At 29.4% G+C, this 25,160-nt stretch overlaps 1 protein-coding gene across 1 annotated transcript in view; it reads right to left on the reverse strand.

The window, feature by feature from the left end:
- LOC100213326 (ATP-binding cassette sub-family C member 10) overlaps positions 1–18,687 on the reverse strand; it is a 79,362-nt gene extending 60,675 nt beyond the window's left edge. Inside the window, exons 1-2 of the mRNA XM_065806232.1 lie at positions 17,411–18,687; positions 12,092–12,181 (exon numbers count right to left, since the gene is read on the reverse strand). Of these exons, the coding sequence (XP_065662304.1) occupies positions 12,092–12,181; positions 17,411–18,400 (1,080 nt within the window). The 5' untranslated portion in view covers positions 18,401–18,687. The remainder of the gene's footprint in view (positions 1–12,091; positions 12,182–17,410) is intronic.
- Between the last annotated feature and the right edge of the window lie 6,473 nt (positions 18,688–25,160).

The following is a 25,160-nucleotide window of genomic DNA, read 5'->3' on the forward strand; positions in this document are numbered from 1 at the left end:
TATATATATATATATATATATATACGTATAAATAAACATGTTTATTTATGTATGTATGTATGTATGTATGTATGTATGTATGTATGTATGTATGTATGTATGTATGTATGTATGTATGTATGTATGTATGTGTATATATATATATATATATATATATATGTATATATATATACATATATATATATATATACATATATACATACATAAAATCAATTATATACACACATATATATATAGACATACACAAAAGAAATATTTAACAACTGCTAACATATTTCTTGTGATAAACTACTTTGGATTTGTTAATAGAATGATTTTTCAAAATTTGTAATTATTGCTTTGCAATGCTTTTTAACAACAGCATTACAGGGTGCGTAAAAAGTTCCCGCACTTAGTATTTACAAAGTAAAAACACGTAGAACTATCATAATGTGCCAAAAGTTTAAACGTTTATTCTTGATAACATACTTAACAACAAAAACAAGTCAGATCTCGAAAAGTCTTTTCTTTCGCCTTAATACACGCCCTGAGGCGCTTGGAGAGTGCTTCAACCGTGGCGCATACCATATCATTGTCAAAAGTGGCCCATTCTTTTTCGAGTGCTTGCCGTAGAGAGTTCAAATTTGGATGACGAACAGCTCCAAAGTGTGAATTGGTCCAAGTTAATACCTCTGTCATCAAAATATCATCCAGGTAGTTTTGAGCTCTGATTTTCACTCCTTGATCGACAAAAACCAATGGCATCTTGCTGTCTCCTGTAATCGCTCCAAAAACCATCACTGCTTGGGGGTGAGCTGTCTTTGAAGCAATTTGACCTTTCTGGTTTGCTTCTTGAACATTTCCAGCAATTATCCAGTCATTCTGATGGTTCACGAACTGCTTGACAGTAAAGAGACACTCGTCCGTGAAGAGAATTGTTGAGGCATTCGCCGGCTTCTTGAATCGGTTGAGAAGCTCCTTGCAACGGGCCAAACAAGTGGCTTTCATCCAATCAGTAAGTCCGTGAGCTTTTTGAATTTTGTACAAGTATTTTCCAAGCTTTTTGTGAACGATTTGCCAAACTGAACCTTCCGAAATCCCTTCATCCTTGGCGATTTGTCTCATCGATCGTTTTGGGTTGTACCGAATCTTGTCGCGGATTTTTGTGACGATTTTACCCGAAGTTGCAGTTTTTGGTCTTCCAGAACGTTGACGATCATCAATGGAACCAGTTTCTTCAAGTTGCTTCAAGCGATCGTAAACAGTACGCCGCGGAACATTCAGAAGACGAGCGATCTCCGATGCTTTCTTTTTCTCTTTAGCTAACCTCTCGATTGCCGGACGCAAATCTCTTGATTTCATCATGGAACCTAAAAACTTCAATATTAAAACATATTCAAAGATTAGAGAAGAGCATAAATAATGCAGAAAAATAAACAGTATGCTTTAAAATAAGGGAAATAACGTCGTTGCCAGAGGAGTGCGGGAACTTTTTACGCGTAAGCTGCAACATTTTTTTTCATTTTCGTTTCACTATTGCAAAATAATTAAGTTTTATGTTTATTGTTGGTTTAATACGTCCCTAAAATCTATTTTATAACCCCCTGATAAATTTTTTTTTTTTAAATCAAAGTTATAGAAGATAAATGCAGTTTTTTAAATTTTGTTGCAACTAGCCCCGGTCATCTCTTTGAAAATAAAACTTGTGCAATTGTCAACAAAGTTTATTGAAACTATCAGAGTTACATATGTTAAGCACTTTAAATTTATTAAAAAACTATGAATATATCTGTGTGCAAAAGGAAAAGGAAGAGATGAGTCATGAAATGTCACTTTACAGCAGAAGAAATATAAAATTGATGCAGTTGCAACTTTTTTGAAAAGTATGATTTCAAGCCTTGCATAATGAATCGAGTGCTCCTTTTTTGAGCGGATATTTAAAATTTAAACTTTTTTCCTTGATACTTAATAATATTATTATTCGAATGTTGTGTATAACTCATTTTTGACATTTTTTGGCACATCTCTTTTCCTTTGACACCTCTTTTTTACTAGATATGTTTTAGTTTATTCAAAACATTTTATTGTTTAAATAAACGTTATTTTAATTAAACGTTTTTTAATTAAAATAACGGGGACTAATTTGTCTGTTAAAAATTTGTTTAAAGTTACTGAAAATTATTCCAAACCAATAGTGTACCATAAATAAACGCTTATTATATAGGAATGAACATGCCAATGTTAACTCAGGTAAAAAAGAGGGTTTTAAAGCCTACTTAGAACATTCAGATCCGCAACATCCTAACCCCAACCCTGAATGAAAGCAAACGTGTTTCTGCCTAATCTTTAGAAAATTTCTAAATATAAAACAATAGCAATTAATTTGTCTGCAGCAAATTAATTGTTAAATTAAATTTAGTATTGTCAATTTATGGCAATACAAACCGTATTGTGCATGTATGTTCAAGTACATGGGAAGAATACTAAAAAGTTTAACTTTTTTAGCAACTATAACAACTTTTTGACAGTTTACTTATTATAATGAGTGAAAAGATCAGTAAGATTATAAGAATGAAATGGATAAAAAAAAAAGGCCATAAATCAAAAATTACCAAAATATGAAATCTACTGTCAGTGACATTTGGGTTTGCACATTTGCACAGGAAATATATTTTGAAAACTTTGAAACCAGTACTTATTTATCAATCTTATATTCATTTTGAATTAAGCTGACAAAAGTTTTTGAACAATGAAATTTTGGAAGTGCTTATTGGTTTTTGATCTTCACAATTTAGGATCATATTGAGTTGGCTGATCTCGTCGATTATGGCAAAGAGGAGTTGTCAACATTATCAAGTCACTATGGGAAACTATTGTGAAAGTAATCAATTCAGTCAAATGGTACAAGACATAGATGTTGAGTCAGATTTTAAAAAAGTCAAATTTGAGTGTTTTAAGTTTTTATTATTTAAACGCAAAAGGAACATATTATGATCTTGAAATACTGAATACTTTCACATAACATCAATAACAAGAGTTAAAGAAAAAATAACAGTCATACTGTGCTCAATCCTTATGTACCAGTTTAAAAAGAACTAGTCTAAATCAAGATTACAACTGTATGCTTTCATTGAACTTTACAATTTCTGTTATAAATGTTGCTTGTGTAGCGAAATGTTGCTTGTGTAGCTTGCTTGTAAAATGATTGTTTTCAAAACTAATTAAAAAAATCAATTATGCAATCAATTGACAGTTGAATCAGTTTTAGAGCCAAGTATTAAGGCCAAGCCTTGAAGACAAGAATTCCAGGTCAGGTTATCCTGCTACTGGTAACATGTAACCCAGTACAGTCTGCTTCATGTCCTGCTGTTGTGTAGGATACGCCTTTTTAGGCAAAGGCAAGGAGATGCCAACTCTGACTTAAAACACCCTCTGCCTTAGGGCTCTTGGTTGTGTAAAGGCTAGAGATGGTGTCTTGATAAAAATACTCATCTTGGGCAGATGTTAAATGCATTCGGCTAATGTCTTGTAGAAGGCCTCCTAAGCAAAGACTTGAGGGGTAAACAGATTCTATCTGTTGACCAGCCTCACACCCCTTCTTCATCTATTAGGGTGGTGCAGATGTATTTTTAATACTTTGTTTCCAGTTTAGGATGTTGAATGCTGGATCTTCTTGACTCAATGCATGGGTTTTGCTTGTGTCTCTGTTTTTATGACTAGGCAACTCATTCTATTATCTCCTAATGAGGGTACAGCTCTAAAACTCAGTTTTATGGTTCTGAGGCTGGCTGGTAGTCAGGTTTCCCGAACTCTGTGGTAGCTCTCAGAGAGGCTGATTCCATCAACAGCTGAAAAATATCAAAGTATTAAAAGTGCCATGTTGCGCATGGATGGTGTCCCTGTTTGTACTTTTGGTGTGCATTGCCAAGGCCACATTTGGAGCCCTTTGTTACAGCTTAGGGTTTATTAATAGTAATGAGGCAATTGCTTGGGTTATTAAACAGTGTACTGAGTACTGTGTATGCTTTGAGTCAAGTTCTTTAACAAATTTAAAAATGAATAAAGTACCAAAAACTATAAAACACAAAAAACCATCATCGTCACCAAGTTCTCTAAACCTATCATTCACTAAAATTCGTGGTCTCCTAAGTAACTTTTCTTCTGTTGAGTCTTATCTCTTGCAAAGTTCACCAGAACTACTTGTTCTTTGTGAGACTAATTTGAGTTCAGCTGTCTCATCTTGTGATCTTAGTGTTGATGGTTATCTTTCTTTAATTTGTAAAGATTCCAATAGTCACATGCTTGGCCTGGGCATTTACATTCGTAAGAACTCGCCCATTTGTAGGGAAATTAGGTTTGAATCCATAGACTATTCTTTTATGTGCTTTTGTTTAGCACCACTTCACTCGATTGCCTTTCTCTTTGTTCTATATTGCTCTCCTTTATCTCAAGACTGCACTCTTTTTGATATTATTTCTGATCATATTGACCAAGCCCATAAATCTTTATTATCTTTATCCATCAGCTAATGTTGTTGTCAGTGACTTTAATGCTCATCACACTGAATGGCTTGGCTCAAGTGTCAGTGACTCTGCAGGCATTAAAGCCCACAACTTTTGCTTTTCTCAACCCCTAGCTCAAGTAGTCAACTTTTCAACTCACTTTCCAGACAACCCAAATCATTTACCTTCTCTACTTGACTTATGTCTTGATTCTGATCCAAGTCAGTGCTCAGTTTCTCCACATTCACCCTTAGGTGCTTATAATCAGAGTTTGATCTCTCTAAAACAATTATCTCATCCTTCTTCATCATCTGAATCCACCTATCATTGTACCTCTTACAACTACCTTAAAGTTGACTAGGATTCTTCCCGTGATTTTCTTCGTGATGACCCTTGGGTAAAAATCTTTCCTCTTCCTGTTGACAAATGTGCTTCTTACATTCAGGCTGGCATGGAATCTTTTATTCCCTCTCAACAATTCCAGGTCAAGCTTCACTCCATGGTTTTTCTCATGTTGTGTTACCGCAACTTCCAATCGAAACTGTTACTTCCATATCTATCAGCAGAACAATTTTCCAGAAAACAGACGCCTGTTTAATACTGCTAAAAACCATTGAAAAAAGGTTTTGTCTAACGCCAAAGCTCACTATTCTCAGGTCATGAAATTTTATATTTCATCAAAAAAATTAGGCTCTCATGATTTTTGGAGAATCTTTAATAGTATCAATAATAAGGGTAAATCTGTAATTCCACCTTTCTTGTATGGTTCAGACTTTGTCATCTCACCTAAAGACAAAGTTGAATTATTTGCTAAGAACTTTTTATCGATATCATCTCTTGATTCCACTAGTTGCATCCTACCTGATATTGCCAACAAACAGGTTGATTCATTGCTTGACATTCGTATCACTCTAGTTTCTGTATCTAAAGTGATTTCCTGCCTAGACTCTTTTGCAGTTTGTGGCCCGGACAATATACCTGGTAAAGTTTTGCAGGAGAGTTTTCCAGAGCAGTTGTCTATACTTTTAAAAATATTTAACAAGCGCTTATCAGAGTCTTGTTTTCCAGCCTGCTGCAAAGCGGCATCTGTATTTTCAAAAATTCTGTAGAGCGATCTGATTTGTCTAACTACCGTCCTATTAGTCTTCTTCCTATCATAAGCAAGGTTTTTGAATCTTTAATTAACAAACACTTAATCTCTCATCTTGAATCTAATAACTTACTTTTTGATCATCAATATGAATTTCGATCTTCTCATTTTACAGCTGAATTGCTAACAGTAACAACCGATAGGTTTTATTGTGCATTAGATAAAGGTGGAGAGGTTAAGACCATTACTCTTGACATTTCTAAAGCTTTTGATAAAGTTTGGCATGGTGGTCTTCTCTATAAGCTTTATTCTTACGGTGTATCTGGTAACATCTTTAAGATTATTGAAACCTTCCTTTCCAATTGTAGTATAAAAGTTGTCCTCAATGGACAGCACTCTTCTTCTTATTCTGTAACTTCAGGGGTTCCTCAGGGGTTCCTCAAGGCATTAGAGCCCCTTCCAAGCAATCAGAGAGTGTTGGCTTTTAATTCAGATAAAACCAGATAAAATTATTGCGATAACAATTCAGCCAATCGTTATCGCAATAATTTAGGTCTTCCTATATTTATGAACGGTAATGTACTCGATGAGTCATCTACCCTTCATCTTCTAGAATTAACTCTTACTTCCGATCTTTCTTGGAAACCATATATCAAATTTGTTGCAAAATTAGCATCTGCTAAGGTTGCATCTCTTTATCGAGCTCAACACTTTCTTACTCTGGATTCTAGTCCCTATCTCTATGAACCTCAAATCCGGCCTTGTATGGAAAACTGTTGCCATATCTGGGCGGATCTTCTAATGATGCGCATTCTCTTTTAGACAAGGTGCAAAAACGCATTGTAAACATAGTTGGACCTGCTCTTGCATCCAACCATTACCACATCGCCATAATGTTGCTTCTCTTTCTACAAATACTATAATGGGCACTACTCTAAAGAGCTAGCGCCTCTTGTGCCATCTACTAAAATTCATTATCGTGTTACTTGCCATTCAATTGAGTCTCATTCTTTTTCTGTGACTGTTCCTAAGTGCTCCAAAAACTCTTATTTGTCTAGTTTTATTCCTTGAACATCAGTCCTTTGGAATTTGCTTCATCTTACTTTCCTGACTCATATAATTTGCAATCCTTTAAGTCGTCTGTCAATCGTTATCTTGCTCTACAATCTTCATTTTTTCTCTTCAAGTAACTTCCAACTTTAATTAGTGGTTGTTGGAAGCAAAGATGTTTAAAAAAAAAAAAAAAAAATTTCCAACCAATACCTTATAGAGATGGTGTCTACAAGTAAGCCAAAGTATATTTTATTTCTCTAACAGAACACAAACTCTTTTTTCACTTTTGAAACCAAAATTTGTACAATACAAAAAATTTAATCAGTTATACTTAAATTTTTTTGATCAATTTTAATTTCGCTTTTTAATAAATGCTTGTATTTTTCATTATACAGTTATAATGAAATTCTATATATTCTTGTTTATTATTTTATCACCTAAAGAAATATAAAAAATTATAAAACAAAACATTTATTTGCGCTCATTACTGGTGATAAGAAATATGAAATAAAGTATGCCTTTAAATTAAAAAATAACACAAATAATTTCAAAGGATATCAAATTCTGCAGTAGCGGTCTAGTGGTAGAGCACTCGCTTCACAAGAAGGAGGTCAATCCTTACCCTATTCAATCCTTACCCTGTTTCTGGTAGCACCACGCTCAACATGTTTCTTTACACAGCAGCCTTGTTTATCAAGGTTGGTGTTTTAAAGTTATAAAGTTGGGTTATAACCACAATTAAGTAGCCTCCTTGTCTGTAGTGGCCTTCTTGGCCTTAAGGTGAACTATTATAAAAAAAAATTAAATACAGAGTTAACACTAAATAATTTTTCCTCAGTTTTCCTTTTTTCACGCAAACTATTTAAAAATAATTATACTAATTATTATAAAGTTGATTATAATAATAAAATTATAATGTGAACCTAACTTAAGGTAAAAACTTTTAGTCTGCATTGCTGATATCGATTGTACCTTTGGTATTTTACAAATAGAAAATGATAACTCTGCAAAATGTAAGAAGTTAAAGCCTAAATACCCTGGATACTCTTTATATTTAATATCTGTATTCGTCAACCATTCTCAAATAGAAAGTAATTTAGATTAATGTTAATTAAACCTAGCCAAATGGTCTACTTCTAAGATATTTTAAACATAAAAATGGTCAACAATAAAAAAAAACTTTAAAAATAGAGTTGTAGCTATAAATAATATATGTAACAAATATGACTTTATTATGCTATAAAAGCATTGGTTATTACCTTATAAGTTTGAATTTCTGAACAATGTTCATCCAGTATATTTTTGTACTGGCTTATATGTTGAATATGAGAGTTTATAAGAATTTTTTGAGATATTATGATTGGAAGATCATATGGTGGCACAGTCATATTATATAGTAAAAATCTTGGTAAAAGTATTCATAATATTGCAACTCATAAATCTAGAATCTTGTGTTTAACTTTTTTGGCACAGTATTACTGGATTTTGTTCACTGGTGTTCATGATTTCTTGCCACTATATTTTCATAACAAACAGAGCTTTTTAAGTGATTTTTTTTTGCAAATTATTACATAACAATTAGCCAATCAGAAACAGTTGGTTATCCAGAAATTCTATACATTTAATGTAATAATTACAAAACTTAAATGAAAGAAAATTTTTTTTAAATAGCTTTTTAGACTTCTGAAGGAAAGTCATTTGCGATTTGATTGTGCTTAAAGATTTGCCAATCCTCTACAGCACAAGCCCTATTTTACTCATGGGAAATACCATATTGTGCACCCATCAAAGTTTGGAAACAAAAGACAAAGCTGTTAAGTGCGCTATACTCAAAAAAGAAAAGATTTTTTCCTAAAGAGATGCCCTTCAGTGTAAAATCACCGAACACAGGAAAAACTGTTTTGTAATACTTCATCAAAAATTCATTTAAGTATTTTAGAAGTATTTTAGAAATATGATTTTTAGTGTTTTTTGTATTTTATATTATCATAATATTATTTTCACCCATTTTTGCTAATATACATCAAAACAATGAACCACCTGTCAGGCCATAATGACTAACATTTTTGACATTGATATTTTGATATTTTGATTGCCATGTATTAGGTTCTATTTCTTTAATATATAGTTTTTACATAAGACTTCATCATAAACTTAAAGATCAACTTTTGTATAAAAGTATTTCTAAAAACCCCAAAAAATTTGCTTCTTTTTCCATCATTATTAATTTTAACACCATTATGGAAAAAAAATTTTCAAATAGATTTGTTCAAAACTATATAAGCTTTTGAATAATTATAACATTATAAACTTAGTACATTTACTTTTAAAGATATTTATGTTTTTGTAAGACTCCTTATAAAAGTTTCTATATTTGAACTGTGCCAAAAGAGTTAAAAATTGTTTCAGATCCTATACTGTTGATAAATGTGCCAACAAACATCAACAAATTATAAGGATGAGCATAGTCTTTGGAATTTATATTCAAAAATAAAACCTATTATAGCAGAAGCAGATGCTATTCGCATTATTGTTGCTGGTGACTTTAAGTGTGAGGAAGGGTCTAGATTTTTTGAGAAAATTTAAATCTCGCAACAGAAAATAATCTGATTAAATCTGATATTACCAACTATTTAAACTTTCACATGTGTCAGCAATGATGGAAATCATGCCTCTTGGTTGGATCACATTATGTGCAGCCCAATAGTGGATGATCTTAAATATTTCTCATGTTTTGGAGTTATAGAGTTAAGAAGAGAGTTGTAACCACTATTAGAAAAAATTAGTTTTGTTTTAAATAAAACAAATTTAAGTAAAAATTTTAAGAGTTACTTATCAGTTTTATGATTTTAATAAAGATATTTTATAGAACTGTTATATGTAATATATTGTTATATGTTACCTCACCAGCGTCTTCTTCTAAAATGTAAAGCTTATGGCATGCACAGTGCACTCCTGGAGTGGACAACATACTGGTTCAAAAAACAAAAACCAGAAGGTGGTTATCAGTAATAGCAAGTCTGTATGGGTAAATGTTACTAGCGGAGTTCCACAAGGTTCAGTGTCAGGTCCACTTCTGTTTCTGGTATATATAAATGAATTTCCAGACATGGCGCATCATATAAAGATCTACGTTGATGACGGTATAATCTTAGGGCAGCGCATAAGATTATACCGTCATTAACGTAGATCTTTATATGATGGCGCATCATATAAAGATCTATGTTGATGACGGTATAATCTTAGGGCAGCGCTCAAAATAATTATTTAGAGGTTGCGGATAAACACTGATCAGCTGAAATGATAAGAATTGAAAAGTAGACGATCATATAATTTACCAGACAATAAAAATTTTTGTTAGTTTGTATCAAACTTTTATAAGTGTAGCAATTTTTGCGTCACAACTTCAATATTTTACAGCTTTTAATGGAATCAGCCTCTCTAAATGCTATCATAGAGTTCGAGAAACATTATTAACAGTTGGCATCAGAACTATTAAAAGCCAGCCTAACAGATTAAAAAAAAGTGCAAAACTGAACAACAGAACTTTTCTGCTTTAATGTTTTTGCATAGGGGGTCTTCTACAAGACAGTAGCCAGACGCAGTGAAAACTTGTCCAAAGTAAGGGTTTTTACTGAGACACTATCACAAACTTTTACTCAACCAAATGCATCAAGGCAGGGGGTATTTTATGTCATAGTAAACTTCACCTAGTTTTTGCCTATAAAAGCAAATCCTACAAATTAGTAGGACATGGGGCAGGCAGTACTGGGTCACATGTTACCAGTAGCAAGGTAATTAAGAAGATCCTGAACCTGATATGACCTGGAGTAGTTAAAAAAATTTGTTATTATTATTTACTACATTACTTTATCTCTAACATTAATTTATATTTTTACAACTTTTACAATCTACAATAATTTCTAAAATATTTTATAATAAAATTTCTACTATAATTCACAGTCTAAAAAATATTAATTTATATAAACTACTACATAATTCACATTAATCAACTTACTATGGATTAATATATTGCTAAATGCAAAACTCTTTATTTAAAAAGCTTAAAAATAGTTACAACAATTATATTATACTGGAAGATTTTGCAGAGAACTATTAGTTTTTAATACAAGATGAAATATAAAGTTATTGTTGGAATAAACAATAATGTATATTACATCTAGTTATTTATTTTGATAAAATTTTTAAACCAATTATTAAGCATAAATCACTCTGCTTTTAAGTTATGACAACAAGTTATAATGTTTTGTGTATGAGTTTCAAAAGAAAAAGTGTAGAGTGCATTAAAGAATATTTAATGGATATCAATAAAATTTATTATATCTCTGATGGATGTTCTGTTCATTATAAAGACTATAAAAACTTATCAAATTTATGCTATTAAAAGTAACAACTACATTATATAACTTACATATACTAATATTCTAGGTGCTTATTGAAAACAAGCTGTTGAAGTTTCTCAAAAACCTTTTTTTTCTTCAATGATTTATGCAATTTTTATTATAAACTAAACTATTTTGACTAAGAATTTCATTAAATTACATATATATAGACTCTTGCAATCAAATAAATTTAACTGCAACTGTCCAAAATTATGGTTATTAATTAAAAGTAAAGCCTCTATTTAAATGAGAAAGATTGATCTCAATTTAGAGATTCACTGGAATGCTTTCAGTCTTTAATTCAGCCATTTTTAAAGACAGAGCGTGCATTCAATTTTAAAGCAGATTAAAATCTAGGTGATAATGTAAACTTAAATGTCTTAAAAATTATATTAGAGGTGCTAAAAAAATGGTGCTAAAAGGAGGTGTTAAAGGGTTTAAAACTACCTAATAAGAATATGAGCAGAGAAGATGATAAGCAACTTGAAGATTCAAGAGTGATAAGCAACGAGAAGTTTTAAGAATAATAAACAACAAGAAGATTGTTTATCAAAAATGATAAGCAATGACATGATTCAGCAATGATGAGTAATGAGAAGATTTAACAATGATAAGCTAAGTGATTTAGGTATAAAATAATGCTTCATGCATAAAACATCTACTATTATGTAATTGTAATTATTTTGTGTTCTTCATGTTAAATGTGTAGAACAAAAAAAAACGATTGTACATCAGTGTAAAGATACCTTGCTGTTTCAAAAGAAAAGATCCAAATAGGAAAACATGAAAATAGTGTAAGATTAAATTTCCTCCAGTGTTGATCACTAAGGTAAATTAAATTTAGTTCAGTTAAATTATTTTTACATAAAAACAGAAAAGTATTATAAAAGAAAAAATCAATTTTTCAAAAATATAAAATAAAATAATAATTATTCAAGTTTTCTTTTTACTGGAGTTAGTTATAGTTCCTTATTCAAGTTAAATCTTTTGTTAAACTAATTAAAAGAATTTTCCTGAAATTAAAAAAAAAAAATCATATAAATAATGCTAGCACAAGTACTTACTTGAAACCGGTAATGAAGAAATAAAATGAAGGAAGCAACTTTTGTTAAAAAGAGCGCTAGTACAAGATGGTAACCATTTAATGAGTTCTCCTAAACTCAAAACACAAACTAGTTAATATGGACACATACACACATACATACATACATACATACATACATACATACATACATACATACATACATACATACATACATACATACATACATACATACATACATACATACATACATACATACATACATACATACATACATACACTCATACATACATGCATATATATATATATATATATACACACACACACACACACACACACACACACACACACACACACACACACACACAGATATATATATATATATATATATATATATATATATATATATATATATATATATATATATATATATATATATATATTTTTATATATATATACAGTATGCAAAAAAATTACTCATACCCTATCATAAAATATGTTGTAGCAATAAAACAAAAAACAAATTGATTAAAATAATTTTTATTGAAATTTAAAAAATGTTTGTTGTAGCAACTATTAACAATATTAACTATAATATTTGAAAAATTAAATCTTGTTTTTAAAAAAAGTGAAAATTATTTAAAAATTGAGATATTAGGAAGCGTCAAAAGTATTCATACCTCTTAAAGTTTTATTTAGTATATTCAAGTTTTTTGTTTTATTTGTTAATTAATATTTATTATGAAGTCCTTGGGCATCGATAACTGCTTACAAGCAACGAGGAATACTATCAACTAAGCTTTGTAAATAGTTTGGAGGAATATTATGCTAAGCTGCCTCCAACGCTGAAAGAAAGTTTTGTTTGTTGATACTGTGCTCATCCCTATTAACTTTGCCATCCAAATAATGCCACAAATTTTCAATTGGATTGATATCTAGACTTTGCGCAGGCCAATCCAACAATTCTATTTCATTTTCTTTGAAATATATTTTGGCAATTTTACTGGTATGTTTCGGATCATTGTCTTGTTGGAAGGCAAATTATCTATTAATCCTAATTTATTGATGGAGGGCATAAGATTGTTTCACAATATAATTACATATCCAGCTCCCGTTAATTTTTCTTCAATTTGAACTAAGTTACCAACTCCATTAAAACTAAAACAGCCCCAAACAAGTACATTACCACCTCCATGTTTGATGGTTGCTTTGATAGTTTTTTGTCTAAGGGTTTTCCTTTTCTTTTCCATACATTTGGTCTTTTTTTGGAATTCTTTAGTTCGAATTTACTTTCATCAGACCATAAAACTGATTTCCAGAAACCTAGTGTCTTTGAAAAGTACTTTTTTGCAAAGGCAAGGTGTTTAGTTTTATTTTTTATTGAATTAAAGGGTTTTTTTGTAATGCGGGATCCATAAAACCCTGCAGAGCATAGTCTACGTTGTATTGTTCATTTAGAAATGTTCACGTTTAGTTTCTCTTTAATAGCTCTGGTAGAAAAAATACAGGCTCTCGCTTTACTTCTCATACAATAAGCTTATCTTTTCGAGATGTTGTTTTTGGTGGACGGCCTGAATGTGCTTTATTTTGCACACTTTCAATCTTTTTATATTTTTGTATTATTAATTGTACTGTTGCCTTGCTTTTATTATATCTTTCAGCAATTTTTCTATACCCAAAGCCTCTTTCATGATAATCAAAAATCATTTGCCATACGTCAACACTAATTTCATTGGTCTTAGGCATTTTGGAAAACTTTTGATATGAAACAGAAGAAGATATTTAAATATTTAAAATTTTATGTCTGTAGTGTAGACAAACAAAATTAAATAACTTACCAGCAAAAACAATCAAAAAATAAACTTACAGCACTAAATAATTCAATAGGTATGAATTCTTATGTCATATTTAAAATTGCACTTTTTATGTTATATACTAAATATAACCAAACACAATAACTTAACATCTTAATTATCACCACAGAATTATTCTTAATTATCATGTTTACACATACTTATTTTTTCATAGCAACAAAAAATAAACATGTCAGAGTATGAAAACAAAGTTTAGTAATATGCTTGAGGTATGAATAATTTTGTCACATACTGTATATATATATAAAAGGCTAAATTTAATTTTTATAAATTCCCGAACAAAATGTCCAATCAAAACTTGTTTGGGTCGGACAGTGTTTGATCAAATTTTTAAAATATAATTTTTATGGTTTTACGGAACCGAGTTATGCAATCGAAATCTTTGTCATGTTATTCAGTTTATTCAACATTAGTCTAGTGAAATTGTAGTTTCTTTCCTTATTATTTAGAATATCGCAGATTATTGTTTTGTAACAAAAAATAGTTTCAATTCAATATTGCATTTTTTTTTAGATAGACTGAAATTTTTATGCTTTAACTGACAACGCTTTTTTTTTTTTCTTTCTTTACAATTTGACAAAGGCTGTTTAAAAGTTTTAACAATTTAAATGCAATAAAAAAAATCTTTACATTATGAATAACTTTTAATCATTGATCTTTTTTAAAAGTTTTTATTTTACCTGAAGGCTTTAAAATAAAATCAAAAATTATTCATAATGATTGTTTAAAATAAATGCATTATTTGTAAATTAAATGTCATATTTAATTTTTTTTTTCATAGGTATGTATTTTTATGATAAATTTAAATGTTTGAAACTGTTTTTCCACGTCTCCTGAAAATCTTTTAAAAGATTATTTTTTTAAGTTACTTTAAATCATGAATAATTGCTGATATATATTATATATATATATATATATATATATATATATATATATATATATATATATATATATATATCAGCAATTATTTAATATAACATAATATATATATATATATATATATATATATATATATATATATATATATATATATATATATATATATATATATATATATATATATATATATATATATAATGTTAGTTATGTTTAATGTATATAAGAAGTTATCTAAAATGTTATCTAAAATTAAAACGTTTTTTTTATTAAAAATGAAGAATTTTTTTTTTCGCTTTTCTGATTGGTTTAGTTAGGGTAGTTTGGTGAAATGACCCTGAATCCATAATTAAATTAAATTTTGTTGAGGTTAATCATAGTTACGAGTTTCTTATGATTAAATACCGATGATATTATGCTTTCTCTTAAAAATATATTTTTGGAAAATCAAAATAAGATTAAAATAATGTTTGGTAAGGGAGTATCCAAAATTATGTAGACAAGTATATATAAGTGGGTTACCTAAAAGTGGGGGGTGTTAGTTTCTAGATTGTAAAAAACTAATACCTTACTTTTTCTGACTACTGACAACTATAAAGGTCAATAGTTTCCCATTATATTTGCATGTAAACAGTTATGGAAGAAAAGAAATAGCCAGCAATAGTTATTCTAATTAAGTTAAAATTAAAAGTTTTAATTTAGTTTATGTCTTTGAATTTCATACCGGATTGGTTGTATTTTTTTTTTGAAAAAAAAAAACACTAATTTTTACGTAAATACCATAAAAGACAAACAATGTTATTTAAAGTTTTTAAGTTATAAAAATAACTATTTTTGTTTTGTTTATTTACTTATAAACAAATAAGGAAAGGTAGAGCTCAATGTTGGTCTTTAATTTGAATTGACAACTTTTCTGAAAATCTTTCAGGAATAACTAATTTAACACCATTTTGAAGTAAAACTTTAACAACTTCTTTGAATAAATTTGCAAATCTTCGTAAATTTGTAAATAAATAAACATTGTTGATTTCAAGCTTTCATCAAAACTTCCATCTTGTTGATCTATAGATTCTTTCTACAATTTATCATTCTAGTGATTCAATCAACAAAATTATCTACTGATTCATAAAGTTTTAAAAATGGCTTCCTCTTCATCTTATTTTCAACCTTGTACTTTACATTTAAACAATCAGAAAACATATCCACCATAGAAGAAATTTCTGAATTTCTAGCTGCTTCTAATAACAGTTAAATAAGACGATTCTGGTGGCATATTAAACAGAATTCTGTAGATCCAGCTGTTTCTGGTAAAAAAAAATGTGTCCATTGTGTCTCCTTAAAGCTGAACAAGCACAAACTGCACAATTTTCATAAGATAAAAAAAAGAAAGCAATTTCAATGAAAACACATAAATAACTTTGTAAAACAACATGCAAACACTAACAACAACAATTTTTCTGTGTAGGTTTGGAAGACTGGAAACAAAAAAAACAGTATGATAGAGTTAAAACAATGCGCTTTTGTTCACTTCCAAACTGTATCTTTCTTATAACAATGATAAAAGCAGTAGTAATAAAACAGTATTTTAATTGCAAAAAATGCTAACTTGCAATATGAAAACCTACTTTTCAATCATGGATTGATGCAAAACAAAAATGGTGCCAAAAGCATTTACTATAGGCAGTAAAAGATTTAACAAAAGTGATTTGGAGCAACAAGTCAAATTTTCAAGTTGTAAACTGCAAAGTAAGAATCAAAACTGCAAAAATGTACAAATGCTATTTACAAGCAAGACAACAAGGTGATGGAAGCAAGTACATGTAAAAAAGTTTTTACCCATAAAGACCTTGAAATATGAGTTGTATAACAGCCATATCAACCAATATACCAACAAATAGAGAATAGAATCATGTTTGATCTTTAATAAGACAATTGCATGTATGAAGAAAACAATACATCCTCCAACAAAATACGGCTTAAGCACATATTAAAATACACCATTTTAACACAAAAAAGATCAATATGTTGCCTTGGTGTCTAGATCACAAGATCTCAAATCAATAAAAAAACTTTGGAGGATCAATGCTCAATTGGTTAACCACTAACTTTGATTAACTGAGTATTTAAAATAAATTTTGAACAAGTATTGGTTAAAAAAGCCAAGAGATGTGGATACAAAAAACAAAATAAGTGTAGAAACAAATTCTTCCTTCTATATCAAGCAAAAGAAAGACATTTTAAATATTTGCTCTCTTTTTTTTTTTTTTTAAGTTTTAAACCTTAAATTGATTAAACATTTAAACTTTTTTTTTATTATGTGATTAATTATTTTTTGGTAATTATTTTTTTAAAGTACTTTATATAAATAATATTATTTGTATTGCTAATTAATTTTTCTTTTAAATTTCCTTCTTGAAAAATTACTCAAATTTATTTTTAAAATTGAAAATAATGTGAAAAAAAAACAACTAAAAAAATAGATTGAAATTACCATCTCTATTCCTTTTGTCTATAGCTGTATATATAAATAATTTCTATAATTATATAATATATAAGTATAATAAGATAACTTCTATATTCTGAATTCATACCTGCTTGTTTTCAATGAAGTTCACCAAATAATTTAAAATTATAGGGCCAGAAAATCCAAGAACATCGCACAAAAATTTTAATATTCCTAAACTGTAATAAAAACATCCAAAAGTGCTTTGCAATGCTTTAAATATTGTGTAAGAGCTTTTGTTTGCATGTTTTTGTAAGTTTCTTTCAAAATTATCTTCAAATACTCCTATTTGTAAATCATCAGGTAAAATAAAAAGACTGTCTGTGTTTTTTATTTGCTTGTGAAAACCTTTCAGCAAAAGTTTATTGACCCATAAAAAAAGTAATGATGAAAAAAAACTTCTACTAGTTTGAGCTTTACCAAGATAGATTTCTTGTAATTTAGGATCTGAATCACTCCCATGTTGATGGAATACTTTATCATTTAATTCTATATAGCTTTTATTTCTAGATTTCGAATAAATAATATATAAACATGATGCAAAGAATATAAAACTCAGAAAAAACTCAAGACAATTTACAACAAGGTATAAGGTAGCTGCATGCTTTTGCATTATCTGGATGATTGTATATTGCAGCTTTATTGTAGAGCTTATTAACATAAGAAGAAATGGAAAAAACATCACCTTGCTTCTCTTTTTCATGTTTAAAACATTTAAACTTTTCAAATGAACCAGGAAACAAATAAACCATGTTATTATTGATATGCCTTTTACCATAACATAAGCTCCAGGAAAACCGTTGTGTTGTGTGAGATATGAAAATAACATTTCAATTCCACTTAATAGGGCCTGACTTATAGCAATTATTGTTATAAACCAGGTTGTATAACTTTTTTCCCTGGATGATTGCAAATGTCTTGACTTACCAAGAAAGTAGCTACATGTAATCGCAAAAATAAAAAGGGAACCAGTTTCGATTGGAATCCACAAAAAGCATTGAGTAAATGAATTCAACTTCTCATTCCAGATACTATATGTTTCATTTATGGACAAGTTGCAGAAAGTATTGATATTCATTTAGCTATCAAGTTAAGCACAATTAAGGTTTTGAAAAGGAAGTAGCTTTTCCTTAGTTTGCGGAGCCAAGTTGGATTCAGCGCCGCAGAGCAATCAATTTTTGCTGATGCCGGTTGCCATGAATCCAAATTAATCTCCACAACAAGTCTAGACGTTAATTGATTTATTGTTTTGTTTTTGTTTGTTTTTTATTATTTATTTAGGAAAAGATGTTGTGAAGTTTACAAAATATTACATTACAAAACCAATTTTTATAGTTTAAGGTTATGTTCTAAATGAGAAAAAAATTTACGGGCTTTTCTGAAAATGATGATAGTTAAATTTGGAGCCTAATGTTGAATTTTTAAAAAGTACCGACTTGCTTTCTTTAAAAAAAAAAAAGGTCTTCAAAAGTAAAAATCACCGGACTGAAATGTGTCAAACACCTGACTAGTAAACTATATTCCTCAAAAAATTGACAATAACTTGAAAATTACCAAACATTGGATATAACCTTTCCGCCCCCATCCCTCCACCCTCCTTCCCCACACACACACATACAAATACACACCTGTAGAATCGCCTCTGGTTTCTGCTTCACTCAATAACTTTTTCATGCAACAGTTTTCTTACTTAATAATATCACTTTTGTTTTTCTTTCGAGGAAGTTGTGTATTTTAGAATTTATTATCTTAAGAAGCTGATTGAAGGGGATTGGAGGTTTACTTCTGGTTCAAAACATCGACAGCCGTGAACAATATTAGTCTTTTCCTTTAACCTCGTAGTACCAAAATAAATGACAAGATGAAATTTTTTTAAGAATACAATGAAAGTTAAAGGCAAAATTGGCCCTCCTAGGAAGTTATCATAAATAAGTCAAAAGAACCAGCGACTAACCTTGGTTTTCCAACTGTTTTACATCAACAGAGAAGAATAAAAAAAACATTGCAGGATAAACCATCGCCTACTATATTCACGGCCGTATATCATACATTTTTGAGAAGGAAATTAAGAGAGCGATTTTGAAAGTTTTAGACATAAAGTACGCTAAAATATTATTTTTAAAACCATTCTTCTTTCTAAGTTTGCTAACTTTTAAAGAAATTATTTTAAAAATGGTCAGCAAAAGTGCACCAAAATGTACACCGGGATATTCAAGCAACAAACACAAACAAATTGCTGCTTTTTTTTTTCCAACAGACCAAAACTTAAATCAACTTTGGATACAATTTGTTAATCGTTCAGATTGGACTCTAACAAAACATTTTGTTTTATATGTACTTCATTTTGAAGATAATTATATAATTAGAGGTGATAAATGCACCCTGAATTGGCGTTTAAAACCTGTTCCTTCTTTAGAGCTTTTGCAAAAAAAATCATCTTTACCAGTTTTAAAAACTTCTCAAAGTCCTCCAAAAAAAAACTATTTCAAGAGGAGTTAATTAGAATTATTTAAGAAAAATGATACAACTTCAAATGTACATAATTTGAATAAAGCAGTGGCTCCACCAGGGTTTCAATTTAAACAATTTGAAAAAGGTGTTGTATTTTATAATATAGTATGTTGTATATTATAGCATGAACAGACATATTTTCCAGCTAAATTAGAATCAATGACAGTTGATGTAGACCTAAATGTGCGTTTGCAATACAAAGGAACACCATTTCCATTACCAAGGTGGTTTGTTAAAGGACTTAACGCAAAACTTGATAAAGTTAGTATGCTAGAAAATTTTCCATATATGAGAAACTACACATTAGAAAATCGTGACACTATTTTAAATGAAATTAAAGATAGAGTGCTTTCAAGGCTGATTTTCAATCAGTCACGAGGCAGGCCACCATATTTCACAGAGATGATTCGATATGCTTCTACGGTATACATCTTTGTAAGCATACAAACTACTACTTAAAAAGTTCCATTTACCATCAATATCTTAATAAGGTTCAATGATGATGTATTGTTTCTTTAAAGGCTAAATAAAAACTTCTCTGTGATAAGAAAAATTTCTCCTGATTTTATTATGATGGTAGGTGAAATGTATTTACAAAAAGCAGCACAATACCACGGAGGAGAGTATGTTGGTGCTGACAAAAAAGGCAACTTGCGCAAAGTAATATTCGCATTTACGAAAGTAGGATTAAAAGAATTTATTCCTTTTATTGTTCAAGCAATTCCAAAAGTCATATTCTCTGGAATATGGCTTTTCACATTCGCACAAAAATAGCAGAAAACCTTATAAGTCTAATAGGTTCTGGGTTCACTGTGCGTGGTATAGTGACAGACAATCATTTCACTAATGTTAATGCATTCTCATCATTAGTTACAATCAGTGGTGTTTTACCAAAATAATAAGTACCGGAACACGTTAGCTTAAGACGAATAAATGAAGTAATATTAAATAATGCTGACAAAGGAGTAAGGAGATAAGACGTGTAAGAATAAGTTTTAAACAAATTGGGTCATTGTATTAAATCTCATTATAGATCAAACTTTTCTTGTTTTTTATCAACAGTTCTGAGTTTTTTCCTAAACTAACTTGTATCTTATAAACTAAAAAATGGAATCAATAAAATTTTAGTTGTAATTAACCAAACTGGTTTCAGAATATCAATACTATAAAAAATGAAATTATATTCAACCATGGAATAATAATTCATAACAAAAAAATATTAATTCATTTACATATGTTGAATTTAAATATGTTGAAAGCTGCGTATAAAATTTTTTGTTTTAAATATATTTTGATATAATTATATATTTGCAATATTTCGCTGACCTATAGCGGTCATCAAATCAAATCAAACCGTCAAAAAAGAAAACATAACAGGCGTAAAATAAAAATAGTTTTCATTAAATAATATAATAACGTCAGTAAAAATTTGACTGAAATGGTCTCCAATTTCTCCTGTTTTTATAAATTACATTTTCACGTATATTTCTATTCCTTTTTGAAGAAGATTTTTCGCTTGCATTTCGTATCTTCAAGTTTTTTTGTGAACCTCTTTGCCGTAAAGAGCAGTGATAAAATATCTTAAAATCATGTTCTTGTTATACGATATTTATATATGTTCCATTTAATAAAGAAGGCTGCGTATAAATTTTTTTTTTTTTTTAAATATATTTCGATATAGTTATATATTTGCAATTTACAGTATTCAGTTGCAGAATACAGTATTTGTAATTTACAAATTGTTAAAATGCTATAAAACTAAATTTTTTGAACTGATTGAAAAATTTAAAAGTTAGTTAAACTTAACGTAGTTTATAATATTGTTTGAAAATTTAATTTAAAGCTTATAAAATATTTTTAACTAATATTTTTGAATAAAGTAACGGAACGCGTTTCAGACGTGTAAAAAAGCACTGGATCGACGCTCCGGTGCTTTCCGACGCATTGGTCACAATGTTCAAGTCTGAATCACAATATTTTATTCACCCACCAGGGCCGACAACACGGGTTTAAAAGTAGAGGGCCACAATCGTTAATCTCTAAAAAAAAAGTTCTCTTTATCTAGAATTTTTTTTTTTTAAAAAGGCCCTTTGAAAATAAATTGGGGGGCTGGTGCCCCCTGGCTCCCCGGCGTTGTCAGCTCTGCCCACAGAACCATGGAAAGAAGGTATCTATTTTATGATAGTGTGCAATTTGTCAAAGACTTTAGAAATAACTTAATAAATGGAAAAAAAATTGTTTTTCCAGAATATAAATATTATAATGCAAATATCAATATTGGTTGTCCATCAGGATATATTAGTTGGGATGACTTATTCAAGATTTACCATAATGATAAAGGACTAAAAGGTAAACTTAGAAAAGCTTCAAAGCTTACATATGAGGTATTACATCCTGGAAATAATAAGCAAAGTGTGCCATTAGCATCAGCAATTATAGGGGAAAGGGGGCTAAATAGTACCCCCTAAGGAAAAAAATTAATAAAAATAAAACTTAATGTAGGAAAAAGTTTATTTTTAGATAGAAACAAGCATTGATGAAACTAAAACAAACAATCATGATTCAAGATGTAAATATTAAAATAAAGAGCACACTAATAAAAACTAAAAATAAACAAGGTGGTACTAATTACCCGCAAGAAGGTTCAAATAGTACCACTAGTGAGGCTAATAAGTACCAATGGGTATGAAGAAAAAAAAAGCTCAGCACTAATAATAAGTAATAAATAAAACAATAACTGGTTTATTCTACACTTGTAAAATATATTTATTGACATAATTCACTTATATAACTATCATGTGACCTATTTTGAGACTCAGATGATGAGCATGCAACATGTACCCATGCTCCACAAATTAAAAACTGGATCATATTCTCCTCAATGTCCTCATCACACATGAAGCAGTACCAACGCTGCCCTTTGTTATCTTTAGAGGTTGGGGTAATTAGTACCACAGGTACGATTTACCTCACCATCACAGGTACGATTTACCCGACCATGACTAAACATAGTTTTCTACTTCAGTGTTTTAATGGGCAAAGTGAATCGGAAAAAAACGTATTTATTAATGAAGAAGAATGGGTGGGCTAACACCATAAAAAAATATAAGTAAGTCACGTATACCCACGCCTGCAAGGTACGACTAGTAGGACAGTGTAATTATTACATCAAATAGTGTAAAAAAAGGGAAACAGACTTACCTCCTTTCTTTAACGTTCGATTCCGCCATTTTTTGGTCAGTATACATATTTCATCTGCTGGCTTGATTTTATCGTGTTTCCGCCAATTTCAACAAATCAGAAAAAGAACAATGACGCTGGTACGAATTGCACCGCGGAACTAATTACCTCCCTTTCCCCTACATGAAACTACAATTAAAACTGTAGCTTCAAAAAGCTATTATCCAAATCAAAAATATGTTTCAAATTTTTTAACTATTTTTAACACTTGGCGAACAATTGCTAATTGAAATCAAAGTTTTTCAGCTACATTATATTATATCAGCAATATGATATTATATATATATATATATATATATATATATATATATATATATATATATATATATATATATATATATATATATATATATATATATATATATATATATATATATATATATATATATATATATATAATATATGGATATGATTATGTGATGACAGCTCATTTACAAAGTGATTCAATTAAGAGACGTTTCTCACAATACTGACAAGTGAGTGGGGGGGGGGGGGAGTAAGATTTCTTGTAAGTTTAAGAGAAGTTTTAAATTCAGAAAAATTTTGTCGTTTTTTAATTAATGAGCATATAAACTTCTGGAAAGAAAAACTTTTACCAGACTTTCCTTGATAATACTTGATGAACTGTTTGAATGTTGAAGAGAAATCATGGAAAGTTTTTATGGATATATTGATCTTGAAAATAACTCATATCTTTCTTTCTTATAACGTGGTGGAATATTTGTTCCATCCAAACAACTTGTAGAATTTGCTTGTAGTAACTTAACGCACTTAACATAACTTTATTTTCACTATGGTGCATCAAAGGCATTTAAGATTAACACATTCAACACTGAGTTTGTTTAATTTATTCAGCTGATTAAAAAACAATTTCATTCTCTAAAATAGCATTTTTTTTTTTTTTTTTTCTTTCAACACAGACTTAACATTCACAGTGAAATATTCATAAACATTCATAGTGAAACAGACTAAGCATTCATAGTGAAACATTCATAGTGAAAACTAATATTTTGATGATACTTTTGTGATCAATTCTTGTTTGTTTGGCGTCATTTATTGATAGGCAAACGGTATTTGCATAATGCTAAAAAGCAGCTATGCTTTGCTATGCTATGCTATGCTAAAAAGCAGCTATGCCCTGATCAAGAATATTCCAAGAGCTTTTTTTGCTGGAAGAAAACATTGTAATACAATGTTTTCAATTTAAACGTTCATATTAACGCAACATTCAACGAGAGCATACACGTTTTTAAAACTTTAAAAAAACTTTTAGCTGTTTATATAAATTTTTTTAAATAATATTTATTCTATTTTGTGAACTTTATTAGCATTTTTATTTCTTTTTATAGATATATAAAAATTATCAAAAAAAAAAAAGTTCGAAAATGCTTGAAAAACAAACAAACAAACAAAAACAAAAAAAAAACAAAAAAAAGAACGATATCCTTGACGAATTTGAAAACTATTAAAAGACCGCGAAAAAAACTTTGCTTCAATGACAGCCGCAAACACATAAAAATTATTACTAAAAGACTTGACAAGAACTACAAAGATAATATTGATAACTCGAAAAAAATAGCTAACATTACAAAGGAAAAATAAAGAATATTACGTATGTTACGTTATTGGTCGCAGAATGCAGTGAAATACAGAAATTTATTTACGCTAACGATGATATCGGCTCAGCTAAATTAAAACTTTTCGAAGATTCTTCTCGATTAAGCAACAATTTTTTCATAGTCTTTAAATAGTTTTTTTGTTTTGTCAAGGATATTGTTTTTATTTTTGTTTTTTAAGTATTTTAGAGATTAATTTTTCGATATTTTTTATATCTATAACATAAACATAAAAAATATAAAAATTAAATGATAAGAGAAGATCAAAGAGAGCGACAGAAAAAAGAGCGAGAACTTTGAGAACTGAAAGGAGCGAGAACTTTGAGAACTGAAAGGAGCGAGAACTTTGAGAACTGAAAGGAGCGAGAACTTGGCCAATTCGCAGTAATATTTTACGATAAACTAATCATTTATAAGAGGATCCCGAAAAAAAGTAATTAACTTTTTAAATTTGTTATCTAAAATTTATAT

The sequence above is a fragment of the Hydra vulgaris genome, chromosome 09 (genome assembly GCF_038396675.1).
Source record: "Hydra vulgaris chromosome 09, alternate assembly HydraT2T_AEP".
Lineage (NCBI taxonomy): Eukaryota > Metazoa > Cnidaria > Hydrozoa > Anthoathecata > Hydridae > Hydra > Hydra vulgaris.